Source organism: Solanum stenotomum, chromosome 6 (genome assembly GCF_019186545.1).
Source record: "Solanum stenotomum isolate F172 chromosome 6, ASM1918654v1, whole genome shotgun sequence".
NCBI classification, from domain to species: domain Eukaryota; kingdom Viridiplantae; phylum Streptophyta; class Magnoliopsida; order Solanales; family Solanaceae; genus Solanum; species Solanum stenotomum.
Window position 1 is genome coordinate 51005135 of NC_064287.1, and position 21206 is coordinate 51026340.

Genomic DNA, 21206 nt, shown 5'->3' on the forward strand with positions numbered 1-21206 from the left:
TAGATATATCAACTTTAGAATTTATCGTGCTTCAATGATTAACCAAATTGTTACATGAGAAGTAAAATGTTGTAATCTTATAGATATCTAGATATCTACTTTAGAGTAACCAAATCCGGTAGTGAAATCAGGAATTTTGTTAAGCGTACTTTAAATTTATAATATATATTAGTATATTTTTTCGTCGAACATGTTCAACTAACCATACTATAGCTCTACTTGGGATATCAAACAACTTTAATATCATATTATGCACAACTTCTATTACAAATCTTTTTCTTTTCTTTCAAATGCAGCATAAGGAGAAGCGAAGCTAGAGGCTAGAGTTCTAGTTATGTATCGAAATTCAGTAACTTTAGTTAAAATTTTGTATGTGTTAAGAAATCTATTGAATATACGTACATAATTTATCTAAAATTAAGTAAATTATCTTTTTAAATAATTCAGAACCTATAAATTTAAAATTTTAGATCCGACCCTCCGAAAGAGTGAGGATATATAAATAAGTAGGTCCTCTAGTTGTTGATAGACAACTCAATTTTTTGTTTTTTTGCCTGAGTACTAAAGTCCTCATGTATGGAGACTTTAGTATATATACCCTACATACAAGAGACACAGTTATAGTTGTTACATAATGTCCCTCTAATGGAGAGCAATGTTTTTTTTGACATTCAATTGTCCTATTTTGCAATAGTAAATTACAAGAGGAACAAACAAATAGAGCAAATGGCACCAACATAGATTGTAGTGCAGTAATGAGACCGTTTCACTCTTAATTAAAGGTTTTAGGTAGGGATGGCAATGGGGCGGGGTGAGGTGGGTTTAAGTCTATATGGTGCGGGGCGGGTTTAAGGTTGTGTGGGGTGGATTGGATGTGGGGTGGGGCAGGTATATGTGATTTTATATGGGTTCAAACTTAATTTTAAATTTTTACATGTTATAAGAGTGATAGAGCATCATTTATTAAGATAATTTCATTAAAGCTACTAAAATATTCAAGATAATAAATGAAAATAGTTCAATAAAAAATAATACAATTTCTTACATGTTTCCCAATTGACTTCTAAAAAATAAATTTAACTCACTATCCTATTAAATTAATACAACTTAATGAAAAAATGAATTTATTTTTATAAATTTTATTTTTAGTATCAAACCTAACTAGAAAAAGAAAATATTAAAAAAATTATGTGGGGTGGGGTGGGGCGGGTTGAAAATGTAAAGAATTGTTATGCGGGGCAGATAAAAAATTTTGCAGGTTAAGCTCAATCCACACCGCCCTTGCCCCCGCCTCATTGCCATCCCTAGTTTTAGGTTCGAGTCCAGGGTATGGTAGGAATTCTGTTAGAAGTGTCACCCCTGAATGGACTCTGCAATGCGTGATTCAAATTTCGTCAGAGCTCCAATATGAGCTCTAGACACCGAATGAAAAGCCAAAAATAAAATAAAATAGAGCAAATGGCCATGTAAAAATACATAATTTAATTACTAAAGATGTTTCTAAAGTACATACTTAAGTTGAATATATACATTGAATAAGTAAAGATAAAACTACAATATTGCTATGTCAAAATTGTTGGCATCTCACTCTTAAATCAGTCAATTTTCAACAGACGTTCTATCAAAAATATTTTCGATGGAATTTTCAATGAACATGCTCATGATGAAAAATTGACTGATTTCTAGTAGTGCGTTATCGACCCATTTCAATGGTGACTGTAAGCTGATTGTTGGAGACACCATCAGACTTAGCATTAGAAGAAGAAGATGTGTTATTATTACCACATTTTCTTGTCATAAAAGCTGGTTGATTTGGTCTTGGAAGTGAAATAATATTGGAATTTTCACTACCAAGCATCATTATTATATTTGATGTATTGGGCCTATCTTTTGGATCTTCTTGTACACATAAAAGCCCAATATTTATCAACTTAATTGCTTCCTCTTTGTTGCATGATTCATGTAGTGATTGATCCACTAAGTCCAATGACTTATCTTCTGTCCACAATCTCCATGCCTAAAATATAGTACACATATTTATGTTAACATAAAGTTTTGTAATAAATAGCGCGGACTAGTCACTTTTCAGTCATGTAATTGAGAAATAAATGTCATAGAGACCGATTCAAATTTCATAGGTGAAATTCAGTGACAACGTACTGGAGTTTAACCTATGAAGTTTGAAACTCTGTGACAGTGTTGAAAAAAAAAGAAGCAAGAATTTAAGTAATGATTCACTCACAAGGCCTAAGAGATTCGACGCTTCTTCTTGATTAAAAAATCCAGTATTTCTTCTTCCACTGATGATCTCGAGTATAACTATTCCAAAACTAAATACATCTGATTTAATTGAGAATAATCCGTCTATTGCATACTCCGGAGCCATATAACCACTGCATTAATAGTATCAACAAAACATATTAATGAACAAGAAAATCAACACAATTGGCAAATTATTTCAAAAAGGACAGTCTGATGCACAAAACATCCTACGTTAGCTGATTCTGGAGAAGGGTCACATCACAATAGGGAGTTATGAGTACTTACTAGGTTCCAACCACTTTATTTGTATTTGCTTGTGTAATTTTCCCTTCAACAACTCTTGCTAATCCAAAATCTGATATTTTTGGATTCAATTCTTCATCTAATAATATGTTACTTGTTTTGAGATCTCTATGAATAATCCTTAATCTTGAATCATGGTGTAGATAAAGAAGTCCTTTAGCAATTCCCTCTATAATCACAAATCTTTTTCTCCAATCCAACAACACGCTTCGTTTTCGATCTTATGCAAGAAAAACAATCAAATAAATTTAACTTGTATATATCGACAGTATAAATATATTAGTTAAAAAATAAAAATACTAACCAAATATGAAGGTGTCTAGACTTTTGTTTACCATATACTCATAGAGTAAAATCTTTTCACTTGATTGAATGCAATAGCCCAAAAGTCTAACAAGATTTCTATGTTGAAGCCTTGCAATCAACATCACTTCATTCTTGAATTCATTTATACCTTGTCCAGAATGACTTGATAACCTTTTTAATGCAATTTCTCTTCCTCCAGAAAATATTCCCTACAAAAAAAATATTTATTTTTAAAAATAAATACTGTGATCAATTTATTTATTTAAAAAAGTGATTGTGTTGGTTAGGCGCACGTCACAGGTTCGGCCACCACATCAAAAACAATATAATATTACTAACATATTCAGTAATGTAATTTCATAAGTGGAGTATAGAGAGGGTAGACGGTACATAGACTTTACTCCTACCTCATGGAAATAGAAAAGTTATTTATGATAGACACTCAGACTCAAGAAAAGCATTTCAAAGTAGTTTGAAAAAAAAGGAAAGTGGCAATAAAAAAGATATGACAACTAATAAGAAAAGTAGTACATGCTGCAAACTAGAATTTTGAGTGTATAGATTTCAGATTCTTGAAAAGAGAGCTTATTGGGATGTGGATAAAATTTTTATACTTATTAATCAATTTTTTAAACACAAATATAACGTCTGAATCAAAACTATTGGATTCTGCCAAACATGTACAAATCGAGTTTCGAACCGTGCGCCACTTATAAAAATAAATTGCAAAATGATATTGCATAAATACCTTGTAAACAGGACCAAATCCTCCTTGACCAAGCTTATTTTGTTCAGAGAAGTCATCTGTTGCCACTAATATACTTTCAAAGCTAAAAAATGGAACCTCAATCTCATCATCTTGAATATCTATCAAATCTAGTCCTTCCCCTTCTGTATTCTGCCTGTGAAATTTTGTAGTACTCTCTATATTTAAAAATAAAAATAAAAATGAATGAGTTTAGAGTCTTGATAAGACTAAATTTTGTATATTTTTATTAATAAAAAGGAGAAAAATGCCATTAAAAAAAAGAGACATTTGTTGTTACCTTTGACTTTTGAGTTTCTTCTTTTTCTATAGTATATGTAGGTAAAGCATGATAGAATAAGAAGTGCAGCAATTACACCAATAGGAATTGCAATTTTCAGCTTTGTTGAAGTTTGCTTTTGATCTGTTTATGAAGAGAACAAAGAACACATTATTACCAAGTAAAATGAAAAGATTAATGACAAGTTCATAAATAGACAAATAACAAAAGAGAGAGAGAAAAAAAATGTTATGTTTTAATGTGTCACTAATTGTGAGGGGATGGCCTCCATCTTTAATCAGACATCTCGAATTCAATAATGAATTAATAGAAAGAGATTTAACACCTTAATTAGGCTTACCCGATGTAAATCTAAATTAATCAAGCCAGTAAATTTCAGATACTGAATAGTTAAACAAAGAAAATATGTGTTTTTGGTTTTCATTTTCTTGATAATAGAGAAAAAAAAGGAGAAGTAATTAATGAAATTCAAATTTGGACTCCAAAGAAACTTTATGAACTAGGTAAATCCACTCTACCTACAAAGGTAACAATTTGAAGTATATATATATATATATATAAAGGTTGTGGTGGAATGGTAACTGTAGATATGTATTACTAAAGGTTGTGGTGGAGTGGTAATTGTTAAGTACTCATCTATCCTCAACTAGATGTCTCTAGTCTCTAGTTCAAGTTTTGAGATTGAAGTCGTTTTCGGTAGGAAAAGCTTCCCCTTCCCCCACCCCATCCCTAAAAGTTGTGCGAATACATCTTAGTCAGATCCCAAAATAGATATCAGACACCGAACGAGAACCAAAAAAACAAAATAAAGTACATCATGCATCTAAAATTCAACAAAATAGGAGAAATTGCAAGTCATTACCTTGGTTACTTGAAAACTCAGAAGCTGCAAGCCTAACATAAATGGTGCTTCCATTAACATTATCTTGAGAAAGTTGTTGCAAATTCAACATCTCCCTTTTCCATATCAAACACCCAATATTTCCACTACCATAAGCATAACCAACACAATCACAATCCTCCAAACAACCACTTTCACACTCTACTTCATTTCCAACTCCCAAACTCTCATTATTTGTAGGTAATCTCATATTCTCATACATCCAGAACCTATCCTTTTCACCAAAATCACCACAATTCAAACTTGTTTTCCTCATACATCCACTTGAAAAACTACTCAATTTCCAATCTTTCTCAAACTTAGGCTTAAAACCATTCAAACAATCACATGTTGAAGTAGAGTTTACCTCATTACAAATACCAAAACCTCCACAATAAGAATAAACATCACAAACTTGTTTTGGATCAGTGTAAAATACATTCCAATCATTAGTACTATCCATCCATAATACTTGTTTTGTTTGTCCATTAACATCCATAATAAAATTTGATATTAATGAAGGGTTAAAGAAATTATACATATAATAAACCTCATCATCATTATTAACATATGTATAATTAAACATAGGATTTGGTTGATATGGTACCCCTGTAAAATTGTTACCTGTCCAAGGTCCACTATTCCAATAAACAACACTATGGTTCCACATATTAACACCTTGTCCAATATACTTATTTTCCATGTAAACTTCATGTGTAAAGGGTCCTGGTGATGGATCGTTTGCGTTTTTCCATGAAGTAAGTACCTGTTTAAATCTTGTATGTTTGTTGTAACCGAATTTTGAACCAGGCATGAACGTATGAGAGGGATGATCAAAGCTTGTCCATAGATAATTCGTCGAATTGGTAATATCCTGATTACTTAATACTAGATTGCCATCATCAAATAGTGTTGCTACAACTTGTGAATTGTTGAAATTTGTTGTAAAATTGATATTTGTGGACCAAATTATGTGTCTAGTACCATTTATGAGTACTAAATTACCATTATCAATCTTGAATTGTGCAAAATCCATTTCATATATGGAAATTGGTGTCTCTCTATTTGCAACCCAAATTATAGTTTGTTTACTTATTTTTTTGTACCATATACCTATGTAATAATTGGAATTGTTACCTGGTGTGAAGAATCCCAATTCAAAATTACCACTTGAAGAAACTATTGTTGAGGCAATTGAAATCCATTTGTTTCCACCAATTGTGTTACCAATTATTGAACTATTTTGGCTTGTGAAATTGTTAGCTTTTGCTAAATTTTTTAGAGAGAAAAAAGAGAGTACAAAGAGAAAAACAAAGAGAGGAGACATTTTTTGTAATTTTGATTTTTTGTGGATTAGAAATGATTTTATGAAGGGATATGATGACAAAGAATGTTGACTTAAAAATCTACCTGCTCTAGATGTGTGCATTAATGGTTAGTCCCTCCGTCCTATTATAATTTGACTTGACACATATTTTAAGAATGTAAGAATTTTAAAAAAATATTGGGATCTGAAATAAGTCTTTATATATTTGAATGACTATAAATCATTTAATTAAGGAGAAAATAGATATGTTAAAGTAAAATTGTTACTAAATATATAGAAATTTGTGAATACTTTTAGGACCGACTAAAAGAGAAAGTGATTCATATACAGTGAGACATAGCGAGTAATATATATATTTTCCGTCTCATTTTAACCGTCTCTATAGTTCTTTTCACGTTCATTAAAATAAAAATATAAGTGTAATTTATTAAATTATTCTTATTTAGAAGTAGATTTTTTTTTGAGAATTATGTTAGGGGTACGATTGAAAACAAATGTCAACTTTAGTTTAAAATCATTTTATTAAAGAGAAAATAAATATTTTACTCTATTAAGATGTTTGTAGGCTTAAAAAAAAAACCTTACCTCTAAAAGTAAAATAAAAAAATAATTAATCAATTTAATCTTTTAACTTCTAAAACGATATATTAGAAGTATTCAAAGAACAAATTAAAGTTGCCTACCTAATAAATTCTGACTAAAATTAAATGAGAATCAAAGTCAAGTCCATATGTTACTATATTAAATTTTCTATAGAAGGTTCCACCAAGTCAAAAATTGGACGTTATGTTTACCTTATTGGACCAAACTAATTTTCTCCCTCACAATACGTAACTTACTATTTTTTCGATGAACTTTCTATCAGAAATTTCATATTTTTGATATCATGATAATAAAATATTCATCGAATTTTTTTAATCGTCAATCGATAAAAGAGTTATGAAATGAAATAAACAGTACTAAATAAGTTGAAATCAATTATATAATCTTCAAATAACATATTTAAATTCATCTCAAGTCAATATTATTATTATTAATAATAATAAAGAAAGTTATTATAAGTTCTCTTGGAAATTAAATGAATAAAGGAAAAAATAAATATTTCATTTTTTTACTCATGGATTTTCTAACTCATGTCATTTTCACTTGGAAATTGATATCTACTGATTAGTCTATTTGTGATTAATTAGTCTACTGATTAGCTTAATTATCAAGCCATTAAAAACAGGAGGTTTCTTAGAAAATACTTTTTTCTTTTCTTTTTGTGTTAAAAGATTTTTATAAAATTATGAAAGGGAAAGGCACTATTTTACTTTTACTAAAAAAATAAAATTTGTTGAAGAGTCAAATGACTATTGTCTTTTGGGTTTATTATTATTACTATCTTTTTAACATTTAAAATTTGTATGTATAATATATTAAAATGTTTAAATTCTTTATATTCTGAAATCTGGACTTCACCTAAAAAAAAAGTGGTGCAATTGTTGGGATTGCTCTTCTTTTAATCGGATCATTTAATTTCAAGTCTTGGATAGGTAAGGAGTGTTTCTCCCGAATAAATCATATACGTCAAGCAAATTCAAATTTATCAGGCTCCAATACAAATATTAAATATTGATAGAAAATCAAAAATATTTTACGAAAGGCATGAGTTTAACTTTTATTTTTTTCTCATTTGTTACTTCAGCGGTCAATTTAGAGACACTATAGTCAATGCAAATTATTTCTGTTTCAAACGGCGTATTCTACCCGCGGTTGAAAATTCCAAATGAATATAACTGTTTATATTCATCGAACGGGTATTGAAAATATCTTTAAATTTAATATGAATTATAATTAATTTCGTTTTCAAATTATTGATAGCTTTAAATATACCCTTCTACTTAACTAACTGAACTTAAATAATAAATACACTCATAATCTGCCACATGACATAGCAAGTGGACTCAAACTCTGGTAGGAACACGAGACTCTTAATAAGAAGTCGAGATAAGTGTTGAAAACACCTCATAAACTTGACAAGAATGTAGGAGTGTATTTTACTCATGTGCAATATTAAAGTTGTATTTAAGTTCAGTTCGTCAAGTATAGAGATATTTTTAAGGCTGTCAATAGTTCAGGGACAAAACAAATAATTCAGGTCAAGTCTAAGAATGTTTTTAATACTCTCCTCTACGTAAATTCAAAAAGCAAATCTCCTACTTTTAACAAACATTATGGAATATGTATTTAAATTAATTGATTTCGAAGCAGATACTGAACATCAAACAAAAAGAACAATCTTCAACCACAAAATGTTACACCATCTACGTAAGAAACCACCAATTTGACTAGCATAATATCATATTCTAACTTTCACCAAAAACAATATATACATATGTATCAAGACGATGAGTGTCTTTATTTAATTTCTCTTTCTTGACTCTATGCTTGGTTAAAGAAAATTTATTCTATATAGAACAAAAAAAAAGCAGAGTTATTTCTAGAAACCCTGAATAATCCTTAATTATCTACTACTATATAGTTTTATATTGACACCCAAATATATATTTGCTTCCCCCTAGTGTCGTAAGATGTGATCTAACTCTAAAGAAATTTCATATTTGATTAGTTAAAATTTTGAAAAATATCCTTTTCAGTGAGAGCAGAGAAAATAAGTTTCACAAATGACATTCTACATTGATCATATCGTCAACACCCTACATCTTATATTCAACCAAAACCTTTAGTATTTGTGTAGATTATATACAATACTTTAAACAATATTTTTTTACTTACGTATTAGACAAAAGATATAATGAAAACTCCATCAAAAAATATATTTTTCTCCCTACCAAACACGCCCTTAATGTCAAATGTTTGTTTCCAAAAACCAAAAACATGCTCCATATCAAGAAAATTGAGAAATCCACCGTTAAAATAATGCATGCCTCCAAAATTGACATGTCACAATTTGGTTATTAGTTGTCACTACTTTCTAGTAAATCAAATAAGCACTTATCTTTTTATTATTAAAAATATATATATACTTTCTATACATATCTAGAAAGTTATATAAAATTCCAAGGTGTTTCAAAAAAAAAAATCAGATTTATGATGATCAAATTTAAGCTGTGAAGAGATATTATTTGTGAATAAACAACAACATATCAAATGTAATTTAACCGCTGGAATTTAATTTTTCAAAGACTTGAACTTTTTAGTCATTATTTTATTTTTTTCGACGATAATTTGAAGGGAAAATCGTTGAAGGTGCTTAAACGAGGCCACCAGGCCCAGCCCTAATTTTGGACAATTTTTAGTGTTTAAGGTGCATTCTAAAGGCCCAATTAGTTGTATTTATCTGTAATGGGCCTAGAACATTAGTAATGTTAGTACTTTTTGATTGACACAAAATCTATAAAATAAAGAAAATATTTTTAAATTTTGTAGGAAAAAAAAGTCTTAGAAATATGTGTAGTTATAAATGACATATTTTTCCATCATTCCTTCAAATGAGATTTCTATGTTTTTACTTGCCTATATTTTGCATATACGGATCTACGTATAAGCTTGAATATACAAGTTTATCTGAATTGAATAGTTTTGGCAGAAACCATGTATATGTGCTTTAAAATGCACTAAATATATACAAAAACTAAATTCAAAACTTAGTTACTAGCACTTAAGGTCATTAAACTAAATCGAGAACAATAAATTGAAGTTTAAATCTTAAATCGACCTGAAATGCGTTAATTGAACTCACTTCTTGTTGTTAGCAAACCATTTTTCTCCTTTTTGTTAGCCTCAATGCATTGCAACTGAAATGTGGTTCAAACTTGAGAGTAGTTTTTATTTCTATTTAATATATTAGTAGAAGTTAATAATTGGATTAATAAACTTCATACTACATTGTATATTTTTTAGGTGAATAACTATGATTTAGAAAGATTATGATACATTTGAGCAAATAAAATCATAGATGATGATTGATCTGCTATAACTATAGCCAGATAAATGATAAAGTGTAGCGGAAACATGACCAAGAGGTCACATGTTCAAGTCGTGGAAATAACCTCTTACACAATTCAGTCATTTCCTGTACTTTGCACTAGCGGAAGCCTTAGTACACCGAACCGAACAAAGTAGAAATAAGTATAGTTGTTGTAAGAATCATAAGAGCCAAAATTCACTAATCAAAGCACCTTCATCAATACTCGAGTATTAGTTTATATATTTTTCTTCACTGTCATTATTTTGTTCATACTTATTTTGATTTGTTAAACTCGAACTTAGAATCTTCCAAGAAATAACTTTTTTACTTCCTCGAGGTAGTGGTAAGATCTGCATAAACTCTACCCTCCCCAAATTATACTTGTCGGATTTCACTACGTATTTTGTTGTTATGGAACTTTCCAACGTAAATTTGAATTTATCAGACTAAAATATCAAATTTTAAACACAGGGAGAAAAATCAAATAAATAAAACAATTGGTGTTTGAAAGAATTATGCCATACTCTATAAAAGTTTCTTCGATAAATCTGAATTTCCACTTTATATTGTCTATCAATAGCATTTCAATGTAATTCTACAAAAGTGGAATACGAGGAAAGTAGAGTTGTACACAAATCTTATCACTATTTCGAGAGGTAGAGATATTATTTTCGAGAAAATGTACTTCTACCACTTTGTAATTCTCAAAACTAAAGGGTAAAACTTGTACAATTCTACAAACTTATAACTAATTTTGATTCCATAAAATAACCGCCAATAGCTAAAACCCCTACACAAACCTCACAAACTCCATAACAATGGCGAAAAGCTCAACAACAATGGCGTCCTTCAAACCATTCTTCTTCTTCTTCTTCTTCAGTTCTCTTCTCTATTTTTCCACTGCCCAATCTCCGCCTCCACCACCACCTCCCCAATCTCTAATTAACGCCGCGGAGACTCTGTCGAACTCCGGCTATATTTCAATGTCACTCACACTTGAGCTCATTGCTGATACAGTTATCTCACGGGCTGCTAAAAAATCACTTACTGGTTCTGCTCTCACCATTTTCTCTCCACCCGATTCGTCTTTCTCCGATTTCGGTCAGCCTTCACTTTCTCATATCCTTCTACATTTCTCCCCTGTTTCTATTTCACTCTCTTCACTTCAATCCCTTCCGTTCTCTTCCAAAATCCCTTCGTTGTCACCTTCCAGTTCACTTTATGTTACCAGTGTTGGTTCTGATTCGCGAGTTTCTATCAACAATGTTGAAATCGTTGGTTCGCCGATTTATGATGATGGGTATGTAATCGTTTTCGGAATTGAAGATTTCTTCACCCAGAATTTCACTCAGCCGGAAACAAATCGGAACCCGAATTTCAAATCGAGCCCTCAATGTATCAGGTTGGATCCATTTTCTCGGTTTTACGAGGTGTCGTTGATGTTGAAATCGAAGGGGTATTTGATTATGTCTTCGTTTTTGGAGTTACAATTGATTGGGTTTTTGAAGAATACGGAGCTGAAATTGACAGTGTTTGCTCCGATGGATGACGCAGTTGTTGGGTTTTCCGGGGATTTCCCTGTGTATCAGCAGCTGTTTTTGAGGCATTTGGTTCCTTGTGTACTGTACTGGACTGATTTGAATGAAATGGTAAATGGAACTGAGTTTAAGAACTATGTTAATGGGTTGAGTTTGACGATAACGAAGGTGAATGATGTGAGCTTTGTTAATGGAGTCGAAATCACTTACCCGGATTTGTATTACAATGATTGGGTTGTTGTTCATGGATTACAGAGCTTGATTCCATTGCCTGATGAGATTGATGGTGAAATGCATGAAGATCCTGTTAAACCCGAGGTTGATGTTTCTATCGCCCCTGATCGTAGTGAATTCTGAGGTACCTCTAAGTTCATTTCGAGCATCGTGTTTGATTGATTGTGTCTGTGTGTGTGTGATACTGGAAATTGCTGTTTCTGGGAAAAGTTTACTTCATAGTTTTCGAGTTGAAATTACACTTCTGTACATTTTCGTGTTTTTGAATACGATGAAATTGCTTGAATAGAATCCAATATAACTGTCTTTGATCTTGAGAATGTTGATTTTCTGCAACGTAACCATGTTGATCTTGATCATGCTCGAGTTTTAGCTTTCGAGGATCAAGAATTTGCTTGATATGAGTTTTGTACCAACTACAGACGATGTAACGTGCTTAGGGAAGTGTAGAATAACAATATGAACGAAGAAACATAAAAAGCAATAACTATGTCTCAGTCTCAAACAAGTTAGGATCGACTATATGAATTTTGAATGGCGGGGACAAGAAAGAAAGTGGACATAATAAAGCATATGAATGTTATAACAAAATTCAATTGTCAACATGATTTCATCTTAAGCTAACAATATTAACAAAGAAACATAGAAAACAACAACTACGTCTAAGTCTCAAACAAGTTGAGGTCGACTATATGAATCCCTAATGACCATGTTTCTTCAGACCCAAACAAGTTGAGGTCGGCTATACGAATCCCTAATGACCATGTTTCTTCAGTCCCAAACAAGTTGAGGTCGGCTATACGAATCCCTAATGACCATGTTTCTTCAATCCCAAACAAGTTGAGGTCGGCTATACGAATCCCTAATGACCATGTTTCTTCATTTAAGTTCATCTTAGGAAGGAACATAGAAATCCATAATACTACTCCTACTTTAAGCTTGTCTTTATCCAACTAAAGAACTTTTCCTTAGTTTCTCAAGTTTCCTCCACAAAGCTTTAACAGTATCCTCTTTTCCCTCGTCAAGAAGTGCACGTTTTAGGTTATCGAACAATGGAATTGGAGGTCTCATGCCCATATCAAGCATTTCTTGAAAGTATCTGCAGGCATCATCCAATTTATTCTCACGACAAAAGCTGTTAATCAACGTGGAAAACGAATGCATTCCAGGAAGAACTCCGTTTGCTTTCATCTTATCCCAGACCTTTAGAGCCATATCTGTCCGGTCCTCGTTGCAGAACATCCTTACCATTATCTCGTATGTGCTCACAGTCGGTTCACAGCCAGGATCATTGCTCATTTTCTGAAACATCGTATAAGCTTCACTCATTCTTCTTGCCTTTATAAGATGGTGAAGAATGATGTCATATGTTCGGGTATTTGGTCCAATCTTACATCTCCTCATCTCATCAACTAACTTATAGGCATCATCCATACACAAAGACCAGCAATAAGCTCCCACCATCGCGTTAAACGTGAACACCTCAAGATCAAAACCACTACCCTTATACAACTCGAAATACTTAAGAGCTAGAACCAACCTTTTCTCCGACCCCAAACCATTTATCAACGTGCAATAAACATGAGGCGTCACCTTAATCTTCTTCCTTTCCATTTCGTGTAACAACTCAATCGCCTCATCATACTTCTTAACCTTGCAATGAGCATGGATCATGATCCCATAGCTAACAACATCAGGCTCAATACCATCAGCCATCATCTCGCGATAAACTTCATTTAACCTCAACAAATTCTTTTCTTGACCCCATCCTTCTAACAATATCGTATACGACTTAATATTAGGCGTAAACTTCCTATTCTTCCATTTATCAAACACCTCTTGTGCATTCCCAACATGCCTAGACTTACTCAATGTATCAAACAATCTATTAAAATCTTGCAATTCATGTATCAATCCATACTTCTCCATCTTCTCAAACGCCTCAATAGCTTCTTTTACCTTCCTTGCACGAGCAAATCTCCGTGAAACGAGTGCAAATGCTTCTTTACACAATAACCCTTTGTTTTTCAATTCATTGACCAAAATCCAAACCATCTTAAATTGCTTAATCTTTCCTAGAGCTTCAATCAAACCATGATAACTCTCAGGAGTATGAACAAACCCGTTCTGCTTCTCAGCCCAACGGAAGAAAGATAAAGCTAAAATCCCAGAATTGCTGAGCTTCTTTATAACTTCGTTAACTAATAAAGGACTCACATTTACTGAAGCGGAACTCAAAGCATCAGCAACATCGGTGTTTTTCAGTAAGATTTTGCAGATTCTTTCAGCTTCCTGGATAATTTCTGGGTTTTGGGGATTGGGATTGGAATTGAGATGGGTGTTCTTCACTGAATCGTAATGAATTGATCTGTTTAAGGGTAAAGAAGTAGTAGTACTGCTATTACCAGTAGAAATTCGAAAAAAGGAGATTAATTTGTGGATTTGGGGTCCATTTTTTATGCGTTTTTTGGAGCTGTGAAGTGAAGGGATTAGGGTTTTAGGAATGCGGCTGAGGAATCCACGGAAACCCATTTCTCTGATTTACTGTTTGGGTTTTTGAAAACTGAGAAAATGGCGGACGGAGTAGAGAATTAGGGAAGATGAAGCAAATGAGAGAAGAAAAACAATTGTTTCTTTTTATTATTTTAAGAAAAAAAATGATTTTTTTTTATCATATATTGATTAATTTGGTGAAAAGGGAAGTTTTGGAGTAATGATACAATTAATTATCTTGTATGACTCATAGGTTACGAGTTTAAGCGGTAAAAGCAACCATTCATGTTTGTGTCACACCTTTTAAAGTATGGCCTTTCTTCGAATCATACTTACACGAAATACTTTGTATACTGAATTGTCGATCTATTCATTAATTTAGTATAACTATTGTGTGTCACAAAAAGAAAGAGATTCATAAAATGATAGAAACAAATTGAGCTTTTGTACATTTTAATTAATCCATAAAGTCCTCGTGATGAACAAGGAATATTAGTCTTCTCGTAAAATATTTTGACTAGTTAGTGTACACCTCGATTTTTTTTAGAAGGATAATTAATTATCACCGTTTTTATATTACTTCGTGTCTTTTTCATGCTCTTGCGTGCATATAATTGATTAATCATAACTCGCTCCGCTAAAATATCTTGTTTTTTGTCTGCAGCAAATCGTGATATGCATCGAGTCTACACAATATTGTGCTCTTACCATTAGACCAAAGTCCGAAGGCCAAAGTTAGACTTGTGATGAGGGAAAACATACAAGTGCATGGTTTTATTAAACCATATTTAGACTTTTTTGGCTTGTCATACTATCAAATGCATAATTGTTACAGTTGTTAAAAGATCCTAGCTACTTTTCCAGCAAGATATCAACACTACGTTCTTGATCATGAATGAAACACTCAATTCAATTCAAATTGAAAATCGTCGTGTCTAGACCAACATGCATGTACCTCAACTATGTTCACGAGATACCTGCTACCTCTCACCAACTAACGTTCTGTTGCAACTCTACTACATTCGAGAGGCAGGCAGAGAAAGGGTATCAACTTGTAGTTCAATCTATTGTTGATACTCTTGCTGATATGTCTAGTCACTATTAAAACGGGTATAAAAGGAGATACAACAATAGTAGCTACATTTACAACCAACATAAACGCTCGAAGATCCAAAAGTAGTAACTTGGATAGCATTTGTACCAGACTTCTAAAGTATAGCATAGAAACAAAGAAAATGTCTAATGATTTTGTTCACAGAGAACTCAATAATCGATCTATTTAAACTGTGTAACACAATGTCCAGTGATGATAAAACTTAAAAAGGCATACATGTACGAGATGTGAAGACTCATTAATAACTTACAATCAAAAAAATATAGATGTGGTACAATGGAGAGATTCCTCTTATTGTTGGGAGACAGTATATATGGTGGCTCTACGACTATGTTGTACGAAGGCCATAGCCCAATCCAAAACTTGGAAAGAGCCTGCCGATGCTTCTTCCAACTTGCAATCTCAAAATGAACACTGAAGAAGCGGATAACGAAGAACATATCTCCCAATAAAGAATTGTGGACCAAAAATGCATCTAAGCTGAAAGTACACAAACCTGGTCGTCAACTCAGGGCAGGGCCAGTAGAAATACCAGACATTCAAATCGTACTTTGCTCGTCATCTGCATTGATTTGATTCTGAACTCAAATCTTGAAGCAGTCTTTGTACAGAATCCCCTAAAATTTTCACTTGAGGTCCAGGTTTCAACATATTGACATCACCCCATCGGGAACAAGGATCCATCCACCAGTTCTTGCCACCGATGCACCATGCACCTGGCGTCACTCTGTTCTGGCTGCGCTTAAGGATATTCTGATCGATCATGTCAAGTACTGCCTCATCTTTATTAAACTGTCTAGCAAAAGCAGCTCCACTTTGCGCCATCAGATCGTAATCAGAAGTGTTAAGGAAGAGGGGCTCCATCTTAGGGGGGTTATCCCAAACCATATATCTCATGTCACTATTAACTGTCGTATTCTTAAACTCTGGTGAATTGCAAACAACAGAATGGAAATAGACTTCTTGTGACAAAACTGCATTAGTAAAATACATTAAAAGGGTTCTAGGAAGGTTGTCCCATCCAAAAACACAGAACTCAAGAAATGGTCGGCTCAAGACAACCCAAGGAGAACCTGCATTTGAAATTTTAAGTACCTCGGTCAGTCATCAATTTTCGGAAAAAAAAGTGTAATCAGTTAACTCAATCACAATGCAGTATGAATAAGAACTCTACCAGTAAAAATTTTGAACGCCTCAGGCATTGGCCGCTTTTCAGTGGCATAAAAAATTTGTGTCTTTCGTGCTAGGTAAAGCCCTGGATCAACTACAATGGGCTTTACTCGTTGACCCCTACAATTCCATTAGACAAAACAACTATTCAAGATTTTGTACATACAAATGTTTGTGTTGATAACAAAAAGAAAAATTGGAAACAAGATTTTGCCTACTCTTTCCATCCAAGATCGCTGGTGTGGTCAATGAAATTCATGTCTCTACTAACAGATAAGAGGACATGAGATAAGTCTGAAAGCAGAGTAGAAACCATGTCAGAGTCAGAAAAATGAGCAACAGAGTCAATCCACAAATACTATGTGGTAGTAATTATTATAAAGGCAGCAGGACCTAGTATCAACATAACAAGGCAAATCTCCGAGTAAACACGCAACTGGATGTCTCATGCACATGATGGTTCAACATTCATCAAGGAAACTCCTGGATGATTCAATATGCAAGGCCTATCCTTATCATTCGGCATATCAGCAGACTATAATCGTCATATAAATTAAGAGAAGGCGCCTGTCCATTCTTCAAAAAAAAGAACCCTGTCCTAAAACCTGTTTTAACAGATGATTTCTAACTTATCATACACCCTATTGTTTCTGGCACTTCGATTATTGTATTATTTTTGTGGTAGTGACTATTTTGGTTTTAGTATGCTTTGTTTAACATTTTGTCTTGGCTTCTTCACTCCTGTTGTTTCTTTTTCCGAACTTCTTTGTAAAGCTTTTACTTGAGCAGAGGATCTATCGAAAACAATATCTCTACCTTGAAGGAGTAAGGATTGTGTACACACTACCCTCCCTCAGACCTCACTAGTGGGATTATATTGGGTATGTTATGGTTGTTATCATAGACCCTATTATCCTCCGCACCCTTCCCCTCCCATCAAAAATGAGGAGAAACTATCATTTTATCCCCCTCTCATCTAAATAGTTTAGAAAAATAGAGGAATACTCATTTGCTTCCCTGCTCTTTCAACCAATCCGTCAATCAACTAAAACAAAATCCTGAACATAGTTGGTGCTTTTCATCTTATTGTTTAGAATAACTCCACTAAAATATCGACGGAAATTATTCTCCATCTCTTACTCCTATAGTCATTAGGTTGTTACTGGCAAGACAATTACGTGTAAATAAATATCAAACATTCAATAGATTTCCCACTACATGATTCAGATTTGAACCCTACATTCATCACGATGTTAATTGCAAGTCGAACTTTCCTTTCTTGCTTCTACAGTTCATTAAGCAATAACTGATAAAGTTAAAACTCATATTTCTTCGAGAAAAGTTGTTGGGATCATTTCATGGTTATAGAAGTTCTGGGTTTTTTTCATATCTACAAAGAACAATAGCCTGAACCAACCCAACTAGTCTTATGTACTTGGCAGGTCTTTTGACCGAGAATTATGATAATAAAACTAAAGCTACTTCAAGAACATATCTAATAATTACTTGGAAAATTCCTTTTCTGCACATGGCTTCTATAATTGAGTGCATTCCACATATTTAAATTGATATAACTAAAAAAAGAATCTCTATCACATGGAATAGACTTGCCATATTTTAGCAAATAAGCAGGACATGAAACATTTACATCCTTCGTGCCCCCCAAGTGGTAGTGAAAGAAAACGAATCACCCTCTAGCATAGTTTAGATAGCTCTAACATAAAGATAATAGTCGGCAAATTAGTTGGCCAACCATCTGCAGATTGGGAGGCTAGATGTACGCATAGTTGGATCAAATAAACTCAAGTAGAATCATTGTTCTCAAAGGGGAAAGATGGTGTCATATAAGGTCAAAACGGTACATTAAACTCTTGCCGCAAATGAACTGGTTTCTGAAAAGCTATTCAAATTAACGGTCAATCAATTAGTGTGTCATCTTATTTTGAGTGAACACGAAATGTCAACATCTCTTTAGAGAAGCAGAACTACAAGCAGATACATATCGACAAACAACATCAAACTATCACATATCATAAGAATGAGAACTGCCACGTAGTTACCCCGACAAGAAATAATAGTCGTCTTTCCGACTTTATTCACCAATCATATGCAATAAAAACACAATGCTCCATGTAAAATGAGCTTGATCTAGAATCACAAACCTAAAATACACTTGGAGACAAATTTCTAAGTTGAGATACTAATCCAGTAGGCAATACAGTATTAGTCAATAGTACAATGACATGAGATCCAACAACAACAACATACCCAGTGTAATCCTACAAGTGGGATCCGGGGAAGGTAGAGCATACACAGACCTTACCCCAACCTCGTAGACAATGAAATGAGATCCAAAAATCAAAATTTTGATTCTCACATACAGCTCATATCCAAAACTTAAAACTCATCCAGAGGAGAAAAAATGGAAACTTTAAGCAAAACTAACTCCCAAAATTCAAAACTCATGAATCTTTTTACCAATTATAAGCTTCTACCTTATCAATTACTCAATCGTCAATCGGAAGCTATCTTATCCAAACAAATAAACTCAATTATGAACAAAACCAACAAAACAACAACCAATTCAGCTAAAGCAAAAACTTACCATCTTGTGTAATTAAAGGATAATCAGAGGCACTTAGATTAACAAACCAATCCCATCCACCATCCACCTTCAACAAAATCGATACCGCCCTTAGCATTGCCGCTATATTAGTTGAACCCATATAAGTAACTGGATCAGGCTTTCCAACCACATCCACATTCCCAAAAGCCTGAATTACTGGCACAGATTTCACTAACATCCCAAGCTTCCATCTTTCTTCTTCACTCCCATCAGTACCAATGTGCAACAAATACCTATTCCTAGGATGATACACAGCTAACAAAAGTCTAAAAATCCTATCACTATCTCCCCCTCCACCTGAAATGTAGTATGCAAATGCAGGTGGATGTCCCGGCCCGTGATTCACGGGCGTGGCAAATCTTCTCTGTAATGAAAATGCATAGTATGATGAGCTAAAACCAGAAATGCAAGACAAGAATATCAAAAATGATACAAAAGCTGCACAAAAAAGTGCATATAACCATTTCTTTTCAGCTCCCATCTTTAAACTACTCTCAACATAGAAAAAATAAAAATTCAATCTTTTTCAGAATTTTCCAAAATTCTGATCTGGGGTTGTGAAAAAAATGATTTTGGTAACAATGGGTTTAAGAATATTTAACTAAAAATGGGTTCTTTCAAGATCTTTCAATTCACTGAAACACAATTCTCATTAACTTCATCAAAATCAAGAACCTTTTTTTTTCTTCTCAAAAATAGGATTTTTGAGATCTTCCAAACAGTGAAAAAAAATACCCTTCTCAACAAATACTAAATCAAGAAAACACCCTTTTCATAATAGTAAATCATTTAACTTTCTGATATTTTTATTTCTAATTATAACAAAAAAAATTGTGGAAATCTGAATTTAGGGCTAGGGTTTGAAAGAGGTGTGTGTATATAGTAAGTTAAAAAGAAGATGAAAAATTAAGCAAAGAAGATTCAGAAATGGAAGCAAAGTTTTTTTTTAAAAAAATAATTTGTTTTTATTTTTTTGATGAAATTGATATGGAAATCACTATTTTTGATCTATTAGCTAAGCAAAAAAATAAAAATAGTACAGTACTATTTAAAAGGGAGATTTGTTGTATTACTCGTGGATAGAGAGCGTGGGAACACGATAAGGGCTATTGACAAGAGATGTGTTTATTACGTGCTTATATTGAGAGTGGGACTGATAAATCACAGGTGAATTTACTCAAATCTACTTTTGTTGGAACTTTGGGAGTTGGGAGAGCTAAAAATTAAAACTTTTTTTCTCGTTCAATGTTTGATATCTTCGAATACGAGAGCTATGATTAAAGATTTTACCATATTATTGTTAACTAATTTGGAATTTAAGAAATGTACTTTTCAGTGATATTCATATTTGATTAGATACAAAATTTATAAAAAAATTGAACTTCTTTTAAGATATAACGTGTATTCATATATGTCCTCTGAGTTTCTTACTATAAAAAAAAAATAGCAACTGAATAAATCATAATTAATTCTATTTAGCGATAGATTATTAAAAGAAATTGTAGCTACAATAATTTAGTGGCGGAGTTCATAACAATTTCAGCCTTTTTTTTAGTCAAATATAGTGATTCTTGTCCCCTCATGTTAGTTCTTCATGTCTTTTACCCATTCTCATTGAACGACGATAAGGAAGAGCAAAACTAACTAAAAAAAGACTCATATTGAATTTATGGATAGTCAAACTCAACTTGAAATGGTGACTCTCTATTGTTGAGTTATATCTCTTATGATGACACTTTAACGTTGAGTTGTATCTCTTTTCTATCTGAATAAAAGATGTAATTAACTAATCCTAAGTCAAAAAATTGAAAAAGTAGCTCAATGTCATTATTCTTGAACACCTTGAAAACTAACATTCTTTTCTCGCTATTATAAATTACGGAAATAATGCCCAAAGTTTGATTTAATTATACGTTGCTCGCCCATCGAAAATA

General features: G+C 32.7%; 4 protein-coding genes across 4 annotated transcripts; 1 reads left to right on the top strand and 3 right to left on the bottom strand.

The window, feature by feature from the left end:
- Nucleotides 1–1459: 1459 nt before the first annotated feature.
- On the bottom strand, nucleotides 1460–6131 carry LOC125869403 (G-type lectin S-receptor-like serine/threonine-protein kinase At4g27290). Its single transcript, XM_049549986.1, has 7 exons — nucleotides 4780–6131; nucleotides 3918–4040; nucleotides 3620–3795; nucleotides 2870–3080; nucleotides 2548–2785; nucleotides 2243–2393; nucleotides 1460–2017 (listed from the first exon to the last, which is right to left on the bottom strand). The coding sequence occupies exons 1-7, from the start codon at nucleotides 6122–6124 to the stop codon at nucleotides 1694–1696; spliced, it is 2568 nt and encodes an 855-aa protein (XP_049405943.1). The 5' UTR covers nucleotides 6125–6131; the 3' UTR covers nucleotides 1460–1693.
- Nucleotides 6132–10915: 4784 nt separating this feature from the next.
- LOC125869416 (putative fasciclin-like arabinogalactan protein 20) lies at nucleotides 10916–11998 on the top strand. Its single transcript, XM_049550003.1, has one exon. The coding sequence runs from the start codon at nucleotides 10916–10918 to the stop codon at nucleotides 11990–11992; it is 1077 nt and encodes a 358-aa protein (XP_049405960.1). The 3' UTR covers nucleotides 11993–11998.
- A 428-nt stretch (nucleotides 11999–12426) lies between these two features.
- LOC125869409 (pentatricopeptide repeat-containing protein At1g71060, mitochondrial) lies at nucleotides 12427–14401 on the bottom strand. Its single transcript, XM_049549995.1, has 2 exons — nucleotides 12758–14401; nucleotides 12427–12693 (listed from the first exon to the last, which is right to left on the bottom strand). The coding sequence occupies exon 1, from the start codon at nucleotides 14399–14401 to the stop codon at nucleotides 12815–12817; it is 1587 nt and encodes a 528-aa protein (XP_049405952.1). The 3' UTR covers nucleotides 12427–12693; nucleotides 12758–12814.
- Nucleotides 14402–15660: 1259 nt separating this feature from the next.
- LOC125869415 (beta-glucuronosyltransferase GlcAT14A) lies at nucleotides 15661–20211 on the bottom strand. The gene is made up of 4 exons (XM_049550002.1): nucleotides 19252–20211; nucleotides 16865–16940; nucleotides 16651–16766; nucleotides 15661–16549 (listed from the first exon to the last, which is right to left on the bottom strand). Exons 1-4 carry the CDS (start codon nucleotides 19751–19753, stop codon nucleotides 16035–16037), a joined length of 1209 nt encoding a protein of 402 aa, XP_049405959.1. The 5' UTR covers nucleotides 19754–20211; the 3' UTR covers nucleotides 15661–16034.
- Between the last annotated feature and the right edge of the window lie 995 nt (nucleotides 20212–21206).